This window comes from Rousettus aegyptiacus, unplaced genomic scaffold (assembly GCF_014176215.1).
Source record: "Rousettus aegyptiacus isolate mRouAeg1 unplaced genomic scaffold, mRouAeg1.p scaffold_m13_p_2, whole genome shotgun sequence".
In the NCBI taxonomy this organism is placed as follows: domain Eukaryota; kingdom Metazoa; phylum Chordata; class Mammalia; order Chiroptera; family Pteropodidae; genus Rousettus; species Rousettus aegyptiacus.
Genome location: NW_023416295.1, coordinates 175,730,757 through 175,748,097, shown reverse-complemented (window position 1 = coordinate 175,748,097; position 17,341 = coordinate 175,730,757). Strand labels below are relative to the sequence as shown.

At 63.9% G+C, this 17,341-nt stretch overlaps 1 protein-coding gene across 5 annotated transcripts in view; it reads right to left on the bottom strand.

Annotated features, from left to right (window-relative positions):
* Positions 1-17,341, bottom strand: part of TBC1D22A (TBC1 domain family member 22A) — a 167,989-nt gene that overhangs the window by 92,719 nt on the left and 57,929 nt on the right. For 3 of the 5 annotated variants that reach the window (XM_016126740.2, XM_036237691.1, XM_036237690.1), the window contains exons 5-7: positions 13,400-13,470; positions 8,091-8,219; positions 5,269-5,331 (exon numbers count right to left, since the gene is read on the bottom strand). In XM_016126740.2, the coding sequence (XP_015982226.2) occupies positions 5,269-5,331; positions 8,091-8,219; positions 13,400-13,470 (263 nt within the window). The remainder of the gene's footprint in view (positions 1-5,268; positions 5,332-8,090; positions 8,220-13,399; positions 13,471-17,341) is intronic. The other 2 variants (XM_036237689.1, XM_036237692.1) reach the window with 2 other exon arrangements.

Genomic DNA, 17,341 nt, shown 5'->3' with positions numbered 1-17,341 from the left:
CGAGGGTGGGTGTCCTGCCCAACCGGATGCAGGAGAGGGGGACGCGGCAGCCAGGGGCCATGTCCTGCCCCCGCCAGGGCGACGGGTACCCCTGGTCTGCTCGCCAAGCTTCAGAAACCTGCGCGCCAGGAACAATTCTTCCAAAAAGCTACGCGGCTCCTCCACAGCCGCTGCCCGGGGCTCGGGGGTCCCGCGGGGAGCGCTGTCTCTGTCGGTCCGCACCCCTGACCCTCCCCTCCCGCCTCCGCTCGCCTCCGATGCGGCACTGGGCACCAGCACTCCGAGCGCTCGGGGACGCAGAGATCTGCCTCTAAAACGGGAAATATACTGAAATTGGCAATGTCGCCGCGCTCATGGTTACTTGGGGGAAAAAATCTGATCTCGGGAATCTGAAAACATCGTGACTCAAACATGCATCAGCAACGCGACTTTACGGCACATAAAACGCTGTGGAGATGATTTCCGTGAGAAGAGCAGAAAACACACAGCCCCGTTGAGAACACCTGCAGGACTCACAGCCCTCGGATCCAGCAGCAGCCCCGGCTCGGGAAGATGCTCACGAGGCGAGTGTCTGCGACGTGATTCGAAGACCATTCCCCACCAAGAATTACGCCTGACGACGAAACCAAGGAAGAGTCCGGCACGCGCCAGACCGTGGCCCCAGAGGCGCCGTCTGCCGCGTGGGACGGAGACTCCGGGACGCGCCCAGGGCGCAGCGGCGCCAGGCCCGCCATGCCACGGCCTCCACGGCCGCCTCGCTCGAACCCGTGGGTCCACACCCCCGGTTTTACACTCACGGCGTCTTGCTAGGTCGGCCAAACACAGCCGTGTCGTCACGCACGACTGGAGCACGGAAAGGAAGCACTGCCAAGCAACGCAGCACAGCGTCACTGGCGCCACACGGAGCAGGCCACGTGGCTGGCAGGGACCCGCGGCGAAGCATGCCGGGAGAGCCAACCACTGTGAGGAGGCGTTTCAGAGTCGAGAGCAACGGGCTCGCGCTCCTGGAGGCCGGGCACGTCAGAGGTCAGCCCACCGCCTGCCGGGCACAGAAACCCCGTGCTGACCGGTCTGGATTCACCTCAGGGACGGGCGGTCCTCCCAACACCAGGAGGCCGACTGACAAAACGCACCACATCCACGCGATAAAGCAACGAAAACGTATCATCACCTCGGAAGACAGCGAAAGGATTTGACGAACCTCCACGACCACTTACGACGTTAACTCTGAGCCAGGCCCGGCCCTGACGCGGTAGAGAGGGCCTGCGAAGCCCCGGGCAAACACCAGGGTCCACGTGTGACGGCCGCAAGGCCACCCGCTCGACGCCGTGGCAGCAGCCTGAGCCGGCAAAACGGGACGGACGGAAAGAAGACGCACGTGCAGAGCGGGAAGGAACCGCGGACCCGGCCTTATTCACAAACGATACGACCGCCCTCTCCAAGCCCTCCACCTGCACGCGAAATATCGGAATTCACGGAAGAGGCGAGTAAGTTCTCCAGGCAGAAGATTAACTTACAAAAACCGACTGCATTTCTATACGGTGTCAATAAAAAATTAGAAAACACAAAATTTTTAAAGGTACCATTCATTTTAAAAATGAATCTGAATAATTTAGCAAGTTATGCAATACATTTAAGGAAAAAAGTGTTTAAAAATAAAAGATGACAAGTGCTGAAGAAATGCAGAAAGAAAACATTTTCTCCAACTGATCAATAGATTCGTCGTGATAGCTGAGTTTTCACGAAACGTAAAAAGCAGATTTCAGATTTACACATAAAAGCAAAAGGTCAAGAGTCGCTCAGAAATAAGACCGGATGTGGCGGCCGTCCTACCAGACCCCAAGACCACGAGCAAGGATGAGAGGCAGCCAGGCAGGGGCGGCTGGGGGGACGGTGGAGGGGCCGGGGGGACGGCGGAGAGGCCAGGGGGCCGCGGACGCACGCGGGGTGTGTGGGGGGGCACGGAGCCTGCGCTGCTGCCCGGCACCATCAGCCCCTGCCAAACGGATGTGGGCCCCAAGGCGAAAGGCCAAAGCGACACTCTCGGACGGCGTGAGACTTCTCTGAAATCGCGAGGCCGGACAAAATGCCTTGGGACGCGAACAGGCCCAGAGGCGACAGGAAGGACTTAGAACTGGCTGTTCGGTTAGGAAGTTCTCCTCCCCGACGAGTGGAAAAGCCACCTGCTCAGAGGAGACACGTGCACCCACGGGCGCCCAGGGCCGGCGACCTGCCTGCAGATCGGGCCCCGAGAAACAGACAAACGAGACGAGGGCAGCGTGGGGCCCAAGCATCTCGGGAGGGAGGCGGACGCGGAGGGGCCCGCGACCAGACACTTCTTCGCCCCCCACTGAGGACGCGAGGGCTGAAAGCGCCGTGGACGCTCTGCCCCCAGCGGCCGGCTCAGCACCGGTCAGCCCAGCGGGCTGGGGCGGCCCCTCCGCCGCCCGCCCGGGCCCGAACCCGCCGGGGCGCCCCGCCTCGGCACGCGCCCGGGGCCCCGCCCCAGCACCCCGCCCCGCCGCGAGCAGAAGTGCGAGCAGGAAGCCGGCCCGGACGCTCAGGGCCCAGGCGGGCTCGGTCACCGCCCCCCGGGCCCCGGCAGGGAGCGGGGCGCAGGCCCCGACGGCTCAACGACGTGAGGAGCAGCCAGCCGCGCATGCACCCGAACACACGCGACAGACCCGCGCGGAGACGCAGGGGCACGACCGAGCCCGACTCAGCAGAACCGTTGCTGTCGGGGGCCGGGACGAGGCCGGGGGAGGGACACAGGGGACTTGCGCCACGCTGGCCTCGCTCTGACTCCGGCTTCACTTCCACGGGCCTGCGGGACGCCCGCAGGAGGACACCCGTGTGTCCCGACTTGCTCGCCACGAGGGAAGCAGGGGCCTGGGGCACAAGACGGAGCCAGGCTCCGTCCCCGCAGAGCTGAGGAGAGGGCCAGGGCCGTCAGTCGAGGCCAGGACGCAGCTGCCCTGGGCCACGCACGGGGCCACAGCCGAGCACAGAGGAGCGGCCGACTCACTGCTGACGGCGAGCACCGGGGAGGGTGAGCGAGGCCCGTCCTGGGAAGCCACGTGCCGTCGGCGGGGTGTACACCCAAGCCTGACCCCCGCGATGCAGAAACTTCCCCTTCGTTCCGCCTCCTGGCGAGCACTAGACCAAGGTCTCTACACTCCCTAAAGCCCCTCACTCAGCACTTCACGTCCCCCGCACAAAGCTGTGCCCAAGTCACCCCCTCGCCGGCTCCCCTGTGAGCCCGTCTGCCCAGCGGCGGGACTGCCCCGCCCGGCAGGGCCTGGACAGACCCGCACTTCCCCGAGGGGCGGCCGTGAAGGACAGAGACCCGCTGCCAGGGCTCCGGACCAAGGGACCGAGGTCCCCAGATGTCACACAGAGCGGGCCAACCAACGCCCACTGGCGGTGACCGGCTCCCCTCAGAGACGGAGAGGCCCGTGAGCTCGGCTCTATGAAGAACATGTCAAGTGGCAGGAAGAACACAGAAATAAGCCAAAGGACTTGTGACAGACTCTATTTTCCATTTAAAAATAAGTAGAAATGAGGTTGTCCCTTATTTTCCAGATGCAATAAGGGCAACTGTTGAAGAGAACAATCAAAGAGAAGCACCTCGAAACGGCCACTCCTGTGGAAAGCTGATTTTCTCCTTCTGGGTCACAGGGTCCAAACGTGCTTTCGCTTGAACGGTTCTGGACTTTTTTTAATGCGCTTACCACACAGACGCGGGACGGCGAAGGTTAAAAGTACGTTTACTGGAGCAATCGGGATGCAGAGCTAATACTTCCCACGAAAAATTCAATTCTTAAGGAGGCACCATGTGCAATGGCAACAAAATAATCTAATAAAACACACACGGTACCTTCGCGGAGCAAATTTTAAAACTTCGTTGAAAGGCATTAAAAATGGCCTAAAAATGAGGAACATGCATGTTCATGAAATAGAAGGCTAAATTTCATAAAGATGCCAGTTCTCCCAAATTCATCCATAGATTCCGCGCAATACTGACCAGGAGTCAGACTTTAAAAGCGAAACTGTGGCGTTTGAAGCTCCGATTCCAAGGCCTGGGACCACACGATCAGCTCCAAAGAGGAGGCGGCGGGGTGCGGACGCCCCCCGGCCGCACGGGTCAGAACTCGTGATCCGGCTGAACTAACGAGCAGGGCCCGGCGTCAAGGGCCGGCGACGTGGATACCGGGGCAAATCAGGAAGTACGAGGGCAAGACCCGCGTGCGCGTGGGAACGGCACACGCCGGAAGTGGCAGTGCGGACGCAGGGTCACGCCGGGGCCGCGCACGACGCGGGGGGCACGCCGGGGCCACGCACGACGCGGGGGGCACGCCGGGGCCGCGCACGACGCGGGGGGCACGCCGGGGCCGCGCACGACGCGGGGGGCACGCCGGGGCCGCGCACGACGCGGGGGGCACGCCGGGGCCGCGCACGACGCGGGGGGCACGCCGGGCCGCTGCACGAGGGGCTCGGACGGCGCCCCCCCCCGACCGCGCACGAGGCCCTTGCAGGTGCGAAAGGCAACGTGTCGGCGCATGCAGAGGAAACCCGGGCGACGGCTTCGTGACACGCGTGCAGGGAAGGCTGCTGTGCGAGGCGCGCCGAGGCCCGCCAGAAGTCAGCGGTGCGTTTCACCCACGCTGAACCTTCTGATCGCCGACGGCCGCCGAGGAGACAGGGAGAAACAAGCCGGGGGCAGGAGAAGCTCTGTGCAACCTGCAAACTGGCAAAGTCGGAATCTCTAACGTATAAAGATCAATAACCAATAAAAAATCGGACCGACACCGCAAAAGAAAAATGGGCCAAAGGCAGGACCAAGCATTTCCCCAAAGAGGGAACGCAGGAGTCCGCAAAGGCGTGGGGATGTCTGCCGCCATCGGCGGTAGAGACGGGACCTGCAAGTCCAGGACGCCCGCCAGGGGCGGAATGGCGAGTGCGGCAGCGTGAGGAGCTGGCGGGGACGGGGGGCCCGGACCCCAGCGCTTGCGGGCAATGAGCTGGCGGGCACGGGGGGCCCGGGCCCCGGGAGGGAGGCGCCACACGCATCCACACCCCACGCACACGGCACGTCACCTCTGCCCCCCGCGCGCCCCGACGCTGCAGGGGAACCTGGCTCACGGACGCCGGGCGACTCCGGCCGATGGTTATGGCCGCCGGGCCACCCCCAGACCTGCTCCTGCGTAAAGCGCCCCAACCACACCGACCAGCTCAGCAGCGGAGGGGCGCCCGGACGCCGGCCCTTACCTCCGTCACGCCGGGCTGCAGCAGCAGCGCCTCGGGGCTCATCCGGGGGATGTCTATGTGGATCTGCGGGGGAGAGAGGGACAGACGGTGAGGGACACGCCGCTTCGGGCACCGGGTCAGGGTGGCGGCACCCGTGACAGCGACATGTGCTGTGGGCCCGCGCGGGCTCTCTGAGGACAGGACCACCCACGCGCCGGGGCCCCTGGGAGCGGGTGCAGGCCCAGTGGCCTGCGGTGCCCAGCGGCTGCGTGCTGAGGCCTGAGCTGGCCCTCGGCTCGCTGGTGACACAATCCATAGCAATTAGCAAACATTGATTTCCAGCCTCTGGCTCAAGAGCAGTTCGAGTACATGAACAGTGTACAAGTTCTCAGCTGTGACAGCTTCTCCTCGGAACGCATGCCACATCCTCCTCTGCTGCAGAGTCCTCGGGGGACCCCGGGCGCTTTCCACAGGCAGCATCTAGAAACCTCTGCCTGTCGGGAGAGCCACACAGAGCCCCCCACACACACGGCGGAGGACCACGCCCGCGGGGGGCAGCAGGCGACCACACGTTCAGGGCTCGGGCTGGCACACGGGCCCCCGCACCCCGGAGCACCCCGCACCGGCCAGCACTGTCGCCTGCCCCATCGCCCCGGGAGACAGCGCAGAGGCAGGCCTGCTCGTTTTAAAGGCGAGAGGGCGCCCACGGTCCAGGTTCGCCCCCGCATCCCGGCCGCGCGCATGACCTGGGCGGCCTTCCCGCTGTGCCCACTGGCGCCGCGATCTCGGGTGCGTCACAGGCTCTGGGGCTCGGCGTCCTCGTCGGCCAGGCGTCCGCCACACCCCCCCAGGGGCGCGGACGAAGGTCAGGCGAGACGGGCTCGCAGCCCTGGGCGCACGGCTCCAGGGCCGGGAACCGCTTCTGAGGCCACCGGGGTCGTCCCTGCCGTGAACCCTCCGGCGGGGAGCACCTGGGGCCCCGTGGCCACGGGCACGGGGGGAGGGGACCCTGCGCAGGGCGGGAACTGCAACGGCGGCCAGCGGCCCGCTCACTGAGGCGTGCGGGCGCACGGCGACGAGGCCGCACGGGGGAGACGGGGGCGGACAGGGACGGCGCCCAGGACAGCGCCCGCAGCCTCCGCGCGAAGCACCCCGACGTGTGCCAACGGAGACGTGGGCGCCAGGCAGGGAAGGGGGGCAGTCCAGCCCAAGGGCGGGGTACAGACCAGCCGGATCTCATCCCTTGCACCACGGCACCCTCGAGGGTGACCCGTTCACCCACACACCTCTGTCCCCAGCACCCCAAGGCCACCACGCCAGCCCGTCTTACAGGAGAGCTGCCTGTCACGTGTGTGGACAGACAGGACAGTGCACATCGTGACCACAGCCTGCCGTGCGCTGTGTCACTGGGAGGAAATCCAGTGGGGGAGGAGGCACCCCGCAAGGCTGGACGCTCGGGGCTGCGTGCCCCTCCAAACCGCCCGTCCCGCCCCCGCAGAAGGACAGGGCGAGGGGGAGCCCGTGACAGTCCCCGGAACCCCAGGGAGGGGAGGGCACACGGTACGTCCCTGACCCTCACCAACTCCGTGTGCCCTGGGCTTGCCATGTTCTCCAAGAGCAGACGCGGAAACCAGAGTGCAGGGGGCCATGGCCCCGCCGGCCCCGCCTCCCAGAGGGGGCCCCGGGCTGCATGCCTCAGGCCGGGTGGTCGGCCAGGTCAGTTCGCAGGTCACGCGGAGCCGGTGGGAGCAGGGAGACGCCAGGGTGGCCAAGCCCCAAACCTGGCTGGCTGCGCCCTGATCTAACTGTGCGGACCCGGCGGGGCAGGAGAGGACGGCACAGGCTCCACCTCCGCGGGGCGGGGTTTGCACGGGGAAGCTGCCCCAGGCCACGCCTCTCCCGGTTACACAGACACAAAAAGTCCATGGGGAAACCGCAATCCCATGGGAGGTGCTCATCACCTACCACGGTACCTGAAGCAAGATGCGCACCGCCGTTCTTAATGAACTTTCCTTGAGAAATGCATAACAAGACGCGGCCTGGTAAATCTTCCAGATAGGTGCTAATGTCGCCCTTTGGAAGTCTTCTTGAATAAAAATACATCAAAAGCATGTTCAAAACAGCACCAAATTTACACATTCTCCACCAGGAGTGTGTGGGAAAACTAACCAGGTCAGCTAATTAATTTCCGAAACCAAATCCAAGCGCAACCTGCCTCAAGTCCATTTCCTAGAGTAACCGGGTGGCCCGGGGTGGCCCGGGGGTGGGGCAGAGGACGAGCCTCGTGCAGCAGTGTGCCCAGGGGCAGGCGGCGGCCCTGGAAGGCAAAGCAAGCGGCCCCTCCCCACCTGCCCACGCCAGCCGGAGCCCCGTCTGTGGCGAGGACGCCCGGGGACCCCTCCTACTTAAAGGAACTGGTTCTCGAGCGGCGGGGAGCCGGCCCACAGTGCTTCAAAACAGGCCTGCGCCATCTGACGAGAGCAGCGGACAGCCCCAACTGGGCCTCGCTCCTTGCCCAGAGGTAGGGTTCCCCGAAGGAGACGTGCGACACGGAGTCATGTGAAAACCGAAGCGCCTCGGAAGCACGAGGGGGCACGAGCCGCCTGGGCCTCATGCGGCACGAGGCCGTGGCCATGGAGGCCGCGGAGGCCGCGAAGCGCGAGGCCTGCCGCACCTCCGGGCACGCCGCGCCCCGGCCGGTCACCTGCCTTCAGGCTCCTCCACACCTGGGGAACACCGGTCGGCGCCCCGACGGGGCACGCGCCGATGAAACACGTCCTCCCGCCGGTCGGCGCCAAGTCAAAGCCCCGCCGAGAACCCACGCGAAAGGAAAAGGGCCCCACCTGTCGGAACGTGTCCTGGTGGGCCTCGTCGTTCCGAGAGTCGTAGTAGCGCTCGATGAACGCGAAGTACTCTGTCTGCTTTCTCTGGAGCGTGGCCGGCCTGCGGTCGGCGTTGGCGGGAAGGTAGCCCTGGCGAGAGAGACACAGGCGGGGCGTGCGGTTAGCGCAGGCTCCGCGGGGAGACGGAGCCGAAAGCCTCACACCCGGGGGCCGCACGGGCGAGGCCCCCTCCATCGGGTCCGCGTTTCCTCGCTGGCCCGTGGCGCCTGCCACACGCCGTGCACTGAGCCTGCTGTGCAGGACCCGTCCCCTCCGCCCCCGCGGGCCCTTTCTCCCGCTGCCAACACCCTTTGTGGGAGACGAGGCCCCACGTTAACGGAGCCCGATCGCTCGAGTCCGTCACGACCGGCCCTCTTCGCGCCCGTCGTCCCGCGGCCCGCGCTCAGGCGTCTCGCTGAAGCCGCGACCGCATTCCTGCCGCCATCACGGTCTGAGCGAACGGTCAGCAAGCTGCGCACCGCCGCCCGCCTTGCAAATGAACCTTGTCGGGATGCGGCCGGCCTCTGTGTGGCCGCGACACCGGCCGCGTGCCCCGCCACGCGGGTGCGGAGACACCGCCGCCCGCCCAGCCCTTTGCGGCAAAGCTGTGCGGCCCCGAGGGCCACGCGGCCCTCCCGCACACGGGCTTCTGCCCCCGTGTCTTTACACCGGCCTCTCCCCGTGGGTGACCCGGGCGGCCTGGGTGACCGCCCATGGTCCCGCCGCTGGACGCTGACCACGCCCCCCTGTCGGGAACCCTCAGACATGCGGCGGGGCCCGTCTGCTTCCTCCCCGACGAAGACCCCTCCCAGCGAATCCTCAGCTCCGAGGCCCACGGGCCCCTCCGGGGTTCGGGGTGCCTTGCTGCCCGGCAACCCGCCCGAGGTGAAGCAGCTCGCAGCCCAATGGCCTCGTCACAGACCCCAGGGCCCTCCGCCTTCCCTGCCTGCGAGAAGGGGCCGTGCACGGGATGCCCGCGGGAAAACGCGTTCGAGCGACGACAAAGCGCTGGAAAGGGGCGCGCTGGCCGGAGCGGCCCAGCCGGCAGAGCCCACGCCCGAGCCAGGCGGGCCGGGTCCCTGTCCGGAGGAGAGCGGCGGCTGCCGGCCCCGCCCGCCTCTGCTTTCTGGCCAACTGAGGCTGCCGGTACCGCGAACAGCGGCCGTGCCCTTGTTCCAACAGCGGCAGACACACCCGGACGCCCCACTGAGCCCCGCGTGCCTGCGACTACCCAGCCCCCCACCCCACTCCCACACACCAGGGCCTTCCGGCCAGCACCCCCCCACCCCCCCAGCGCCTCCCCTGCCAGCGCCCCTCCTTCCGGGAGCCCCTCCGGCCAGCGCCCGCGGCCCTGCACATGGGCTCGAAGACCCGGCGGGCGCTGGTCCCACCGGGCGGGAGGTGCTCCTTCACTGGGTCGGAGCCGGCTTCAGAGGTGAGTGTCCGGGCCTGGCCCAGACCACGCCTGCTGTGGCCAGGGGACTTCCGGTCTCCGTCGTCTCCTGGAGAGTTGCCCTCCGAGTCGTCCCCAGAGGCCCTGTCCTGCCCCCCCCCACCCCAGGCCCCCGCCTGCACCTCCCTCAGGGCCGCCCCCCGCTCTCCCTGCTCCCTCTGCCTGTGGCTCGCGGCCCCCAGCCCCGGACCAGAGTCCAGAAAACCACGGCCCTGGCAGCCTGCTGTGGACGCGGAGCTGATGGGGCCCGGCCGTGCGCGCCCACACGGCCCTGCCAGGCCACCGGGGGGACAGCAGGACAGAGCCCGCGGGAGCCGCGGCCGGGGGGCCGTCGCCACCTGTGACCCTCGCGGCCTGGCGTCCGCGTCCAGGCCGTGCGCACGGGCGGACACAGCGCGCCTCCCGCTCTCCGCGGGGCCCGAGCAACGGTGCTTCCTGTTTGTCGCCCCGCCAGGCTCGTGGGGCGTCTGCTCGGCCCCCGTCCCGAGGGCACAAAGATCTCTCCTCCTCGAACAACGAGCAAGACTGGGAAGCGCCCCCGAGACAGCCGCAGGGCCGCCCGGGCCCCTGCCCCGCTGTCGCCTCCCTGACCGCCCGCACAGCCCCCCGCCTGCTCGATTCCTTTCTGTGGCTCTCGTCACCTTGGAAGACGCTGTGAACGGGACCTACGAAGCGCACCGTGCCTCCTCCCTCCGGGGTGCAAGCGCCGTTAGGGCCCGACCTCCACCCCTTTGCTCACAGGTGTCCCCCCAAGGGCTCGAGATGCTGTGAGCACGCCCCAGAGGCTCCGTGAGCACCCGCCCAAGGGGAGGAGGCCAGGCCGTGGGGGCCCGGGGGGAGCCGTCTGCGCGGGACTGGGAGGAGTATCTGGCGTGCGGCTCCACGTGGCTTGGTTTCGACGGAGGAGACGGAGGTGGACGGGGGACAGCAAACGGCCCGGCCAAGGCCGCCCCACGGCACGGAGGAGGCAGGGCCGGGGCACCGCGGTGGGGGACAGTGGAGGGGTGGGGCCCCCAGGGGTACGCGCCGGGCATGGGAGGCCGGCCTTACTCCGACCGCATGCCGCGGCACCGAAGGGTGCTGAACGAACGAACGTGGACGTGCTCAGACACGCTCCCTACACCCCGAGTTCTAACTTAGCGAGACGAATCCCAAAAGGCGAGTATGTCGCCATGGGAACACAGGCAAACACACACACACACCCTCCTGACACCCCGTTCCCGAGGGAAAACACACACACGTGTGCAAGCTGAGGCCTTCGGATAATCGAGCAAGACCAGGAATTATGCGAATGAAGCACATCCACACACGCAGTGAACGTTAAACGACAGAGCTACAGAGACTCGATCGCTGCATCAGCATGCCGCGAAAACACTAACCGTAAATGTGAAACGACGGTGCGCGACTCACCCGGAGCTGTCCCAGGGACACGAGCGTCGGGTCGCCCCCACCACGGGGCCCTGCGGCCCACCCCCGCAAGCGAGCCGGAGCCCCTCGTCCTCAGCCGTCCCCCTGCCAAGCGTAAACGCTAAACGTTTCACTGGGTTGTGTTCTGTGTGTCTGGGATTGTTATTTCAAAAGTACGACTTTCCACGGCATTAATTTCCGAGACGTCATTGCCATGCTCTCATGAAACCCGAATGTTAAGCGGTGCTGATGGCAGTTTAGGGTATGTCCTAGACTAGAGCACACGTTAGTTCTCCATAACTGACAAGTGCCATGTTCCTCACCTTTTTTCATTAAAGTGGCATGTTTTACTCATTAATTAAGAACAGCACTCTGCAGGGAGCAGAGAGACCTGGGGCGGCCTGCGGAGGGCAGAGAAGGGCAGCGACCGCTCTTGTCTGCAGGCCCGGGCGGGGCAGGGCGGGGCGGGGCGGGGCAGGATAGGACAGGACCGGGCAGGGCGGGGCAAGGCGGGGCAGGGCGGGCCCTTTGCCCCTCAGCTGCATCTCCCACCCCACTCCCCTACCCCCCCACCCCCGATGACCGCATCAGACACAGGCGGTGCTCAGCACACTGACCGCATGAGTGTGTGAACCAAGCGAGGGGGCTTTGGGGGGCTCCTGGCGCTGCTCTTCCAGAAACTCAGCCTCATCACTCCCCACTCACATCCTCGGGACACAGTACCGCCCCCCCCCCCGCCCCCCGGGACCGCCCTCCCTACCCCTGCCTCGCCCGCTGGTCACCCGGGCCCTGCCTCCTGTCCACCCACCCGCTGCTCCCGGCCACACGCGCCGCATGCCCTCCACCCAGGGAGCATGGACACACCCTCCAGACGCCACGGAAGGTGCCACCTGCCCCCGCCCCCCGCAGGAGTGTGCCCCGCCCTGGCAACGCCCGCCCCTCCTGCCATCCCCTCCAGGAGGGTGGCTGTGCCCGCTGACCCTGCACCTGCTTACTCGTCTGTCGCCCTAGGCCTCGGGAAGAGCCAGAGCGGCCCCTGTCCTGAGTCCCTCCCCCACCTCCCGCCTGGCTCCTCCCGCCCGGCAGCTCCCCGCTCACCTCCAGCTCCCAGCCGCGTCCCCTCTGCACTGCACCCCCGACCAGCCCCGACCCCCCCACCGGCGGGCTGGTGTCCAAGTCCCCTGCGAGCGGGCGAGGGCCCGCACTGTCCTGCCCGGGCCTTCCCAGCGCACGCGCTCACGGGCTCTGCCCGCCGCCACCCCCTCCCACGGGGCCCACAGAGGGGCGCCTCCGGCATCTACCGCTTCTGCTCCTCTGTCCGCTGAACCCCAGGCGGCCGATTTCCCAAGTCGGTCGCTGGGCAGCACACGGAGGGGACCGAAACTGTGGCCCGCAGAGGCTGGGGAGTGAAGGGGAGGAGAGGAGGAAGCCGCCCCCCGACGCCCCCGCCCCCCGCCCCCCGTCCCCACACACGGCAGGGCCACGAGAGGCCCTGAGGCCATGGGACCTTCCGCCCGAGTCCACCTGAGCAGCGCGTAGCCCGTCTCGGAGGACATCTGGAGAACTGCACACAAACACTCAAAAAGCCAAACAAAAATATAAGCATTTCCGGCAGGTCTAGTTTTAATTGCCAGAGACTATTTAATCAATAAATATTCGCTGTTCGGAACTGCATCTGCATTTAGGATTACGAGTACTAAGCTGCACATTTATTAAGACTCATTAGTGAGAAAGAGTCTTTTAAATACTGAAAGTCAGACCCAATTTAGAGCACACACTTAGAGCTCCCTATTGGCTCGGGTCCAAAAATAATAAAAAAAAGAAAAGAGAACAAAGCTGTCCATGAACGATCCTGAGACTCTCAGGGGGCCAGGCTCACGCCCAGGGCGGATCCCAGCCAAGCACAGGCTGCCCAGCGCCCGCCACCTCCTCCAGCTGGGCTCCAGGAGGGCAGCTGGGGGGCAGGTCAGTGGCAGGGGGTCGGAACCCCACCTTCCATCAGAGACACAAACAGCTTTTCACATCAGTTTGTTCTTCTAACATCAATACTAATATATATTTTTTTAATGGTCAAACATATCCCCATCGTGGATTCCCCAGACGTCAAGTAATCTTCTACGCTGGAACCTCTCTGTATCTCGGGTTTGAAAATATTACAAAGATTTGCTTTAAAAATGAAATCGAAGCAAGAGAACCAGCTGTCATAAACGGCTGCCCCTCGTCATTTCCTGCCAGCCTTGTCAGACCAAGCTCGAAATTAAGCAAAGGGCGGGAAACGTCACATGGGCCCGGGCAGAGGCCTGCGTCAGGTGTCTGGGCGGCGGCCGACAGGTCGCACCGGGGCCGGGTGCGGGGACCCGCCCTCACAGGAGGAAGCATGCCCACGAGCAGGCCCCGCGAGGAGACTTACTGAGAGCAGCTTCCACGTGATCGGACGGACCGCCTTGGGGATTCCAGACCAGCTCAGCTTCCGTAACTCCTCTGTCGGCAAAAAAGAGAGGGAAGACAGGGTTTACACACCGCTGGCCAACGTGCCCAGTGCCTCGGCGCCTCCCATCAACATTATCGGGGCGGCGAGCAGGCGGCGGCTCCGGAAAACACCTGCATGAGGAGGAGGCAGCAGGCACGAACCGTGCTCAGCGTCCAGGAGCAGCCGCGGCTCGGTTCCGACGACGCTGCCGCCGCCTGTTTACACGCACGTCTTGCAGAGGACGGATTTGCTAAATGTCTCCCAAGTGTCCCCCGGGGGCGGGCGAGGGCCGAGGATGCCGGGGCCCCCCGCGCGGGGGAGGGCCGAGGATGCCGGGGCCCCCCGTGTCCCGTGCTCCCGCCCCGCGCCCTCCCCGTCTCTCTCCCACATGCTTCTGGCCCGACGCGGCACCTCAGTGAGGCTCGCTCTCTTTCCTTCCTCCTCTCCTTCCTTTCACCCTGCCTCACTCCCTCCATTTACTGTTTACGAACACCTATGATTTTCAACGAGACTACGTCGTGGAGGTAATAAGCCTGCGCGTCCGCGGCTCGGGGCAGGGCTGCGATTACGCACACAGAGGCCAACAGAGTCTTCGAGGTAGAGGAACGCACGTCACCACTGCCTGGCAAACGCCTGAAGGGCAGAGGCTCGCAGAGGGGGCCCGGCGTCCTGAGGGCACGACGCCGCCACAGCGGGGGACGGACGGACAAGGACGGGGGCCCCTCGATTCTGTCTCCTCGAGCACCCCATCCACATGCTCCGAGTGGCGAGGAACTGCATTTCAATGTGCAGTTATGTCAACACTCAGAAAGATGATTTCCTCTCTTTAAGAATCCACCATCAGGTTCTGCTAACATTGCGAAGCTAATGATTAATACTAGAATAAAAGAAATGATTAAAGAGGAAACTTGGGTAGCATAATCAGCAAAATACAAAGTCCTGACGACTAATCTTCCTCCAATTACTAAAGTCTAAGTAAAATAAGAACAGTTGGGCAAGAGTTCCAGCAGTAACTCGCGTTTCACAGAAATCTCAGAAAAGATCGAATCCCGCCCAGTTCCCTGAGGACGCCACGAAAAGCGGGAGCACAGCGTGGCGTTCGCCGACCACGTGCCCGGCGCCGCTCCGGCTGCGGGAGCCGGCTCTCTGCAGATGGCTTATGACGAAGCCGCCAGGGAAGGCCCCTGCCAACGCACTCTGACCCCGTCCCCTCGAGGAAGGAACTCGCAGACGGGGTCTCGGACGCACAGGAGATGACGTTCTGACTCTGTGCAGGCTCGCCTGTGTAAAGGGGGCTTTTATACGTACCCCATTGGGTCCTCAAAACTGCTCGACTTAATCAGGGCTGTGGTCCTACTGTGTAAAGAGGAACCGGCTCAGAGCGGGCAGGGCGCGTGACCAGGTGACAGGGACGCGGCCTTCACAGCCCAGGGTCTCTCCACTCCTTTACCTTCCATTATTAAGTAGGTTTTTGTAACATGGACAAATCTCACTCGTGAAGACGGACAAAAAGGTCCAAAACAAAACGCTGCGGACTGAAGCGGAAGCAGCCATCGGAGACGGGTGGGCGCACAGCGCGGGGTCCCCGCCGGGGAGCTGCAGCGGGCGGAGGGGACCCCGCAGGTCATGCTGACAGAGGGCCCTGGCCCCCCCCCCGCCTTTCTGGGGCTGGGCCCCCTCCCTAGGGTAAGGCTGGGGCCACCTGGCGGGTCTAGAGCCAAGCCCTGCCCTCGGCAGTGGCTGATCAGGCAATGGGCCTGGGACCCTCGGCAGAGCCACTGAGCGGAGCAAGCCTGGGGGCATCTGAGGAAGACCGCCCCACCCTCGGGGAAGCTCTGGAAGGCGACCCTCGGGGGCGGAAGGGAAGCTAGGGCCCGCTGCCGCCACCCAGCGCCTGACCAGCCAAAGGTGAGGCCAGCCCAAAGAGGTGGCAGAACCAGGAGACGGCAGGAACCGGGGTCCTGAGCTCGGCAAGAGGGCCAGATTCAAGAACATTGAGAAATCGACAGCTTTTCTCTACCGGCAAAAAATAAGTAAATAGAGGATGCCATGGGCGCACCTCCTGTGCCCCTGGGGGACGGACGAAAGGGATCAGCCCCCCGCCTGCTCAGGGAACGCCCCTCTGACCCAGGGGCACGGCAAGCGCACTCGGAAGACACAGAGGCGCGACGGAACTACACGGGGAGCCGGACCTCGTGACGCCGCCTTCCGTGGGGACGACGGCCGAGACGAGACCCGCCGCTGAGGGGCAGACAGGCCGGCCCGTGCCAAGCCTGACCGCGTGTGCGGAGGGGCCCGGCTGGCCGCGGGGAGACCACTCCGCGCACAGAGCCCGCTGCAGAGGTGATGGTGGCCAGGACGGCGGCGGCGGAAGAGCGATGACCAAAGAGGCGTCTGGGACACGGAGGACTCGAAGGGCACAGCCCTCCCCCGCCCCCCGCCCACTCCGTGTGCCGTGTGTGTGTGTGTGTGTGTGTGAGAGAGAGAGAGAGAGAGAGAGAGAGAGAGAGAGAGAGAGAGAGAGAGAGAAATACTGCAGGAAAACACAGGAGAAAGTTCTGCTATTTTCAGAAGGGGGAAGGACTTCGAAGCAGGACACAAACTCAAAAATTATAAATAAGAAGATTCACAAATTTGCTATATAAAAGTCTGAAATAACCATACAGTGAAAAGCACTATTATGACAGACTTGAAAAATACATGCAATATGTAACTTTTAAAAAAACCATATTTCTATGTTACTAATATAGAAAGGGCCCATATAAAAGCAAGATAAATCAACTTGCAGGAAAATGGAAATCCACAGGGAAGGATCTAGAAATGGCAAACAAACATACAAAAACAGACATGTGACCTCAATGGTGACCAAAGAACTACAAACTAAAGAGGGAAATCTGTCACAAATTGGATGAAATTTTCAATGAACAGCGCCCAATGCGGACGAGACTTTCAGCTGGCTGCCACTCTTAACGCCTGGTGAGCGTGTAGTCTGGGTAGTGCTGGCGGATCCAATGCCAAAGGTGTGTGACGTCTGAGCAGTACCGTCCCTCGAAGACACCTACTCCCCAGGGGCATCTCCCAAGGCACACGCGGCCATGCGCGTGGGCGAGTCCCGGCGGGGAAGCCATCACCAGGACGGCACTCAGAGGGTCCCCGCCACCCCCGCCCCGTGCACAACCCCCCCTGCGCCTCCGCAGAGGTCCCCGAGTCACCTCCCCCGCACGCTGGCCCCCGCGTCCTGCCCGGCCGGGCTCAGGGCCCTCCCCGGGCTGCGGCCTGGAAACCGTCCCCCACGGACTGCGAGCAAAGGCGAAGGCCAGATGCTGAGCCCCTTCTCTGTGTCCTGCCTGCAGCCCAGCCCGAGAGCAGCTGCTTCGCACACTCGGTCCAGCTTCCAGGTCTTTGCTCAGGAGAGCGATTCCTCTGGCAATTAACCCTTCACGGGTCCGAGCAAAAGTCAACTTGCCAATGCGCTTTAAAAGAGTTTTTTGTCTATTTTCATCAGGGAGACTCATCTCTCATTTCTTTTTCGTACGATGTCTTTGCAAGGTTTCTGGTACCAGGGTCATGTTCCCGTTAAACAAACTGACGAGTGTCTTCTCGTTTTTCTGAAAGGGCTCGTGAGAGTGGGTGTTAGTCCTTCCCTGACCGTTTGATAGAGGCCACCGATAAAGTCGCTGGACCCTGATGCTTTCCTCGAGCCAAGGGTTATTAAAAGTTTCCTCTTTAAGTTGATACGGGGATATGAAAGTTGTCTGTTTCCTCTTGTATCAGCTTTATCAGGTCCTGTCTTTCAAGGAACATGCCTATTTCACGTAAGTTCTTGAACTTATTGGCATAAAGTTGTAAGTAATGCCCCCCGATTATCTTTCGATGTCTGTG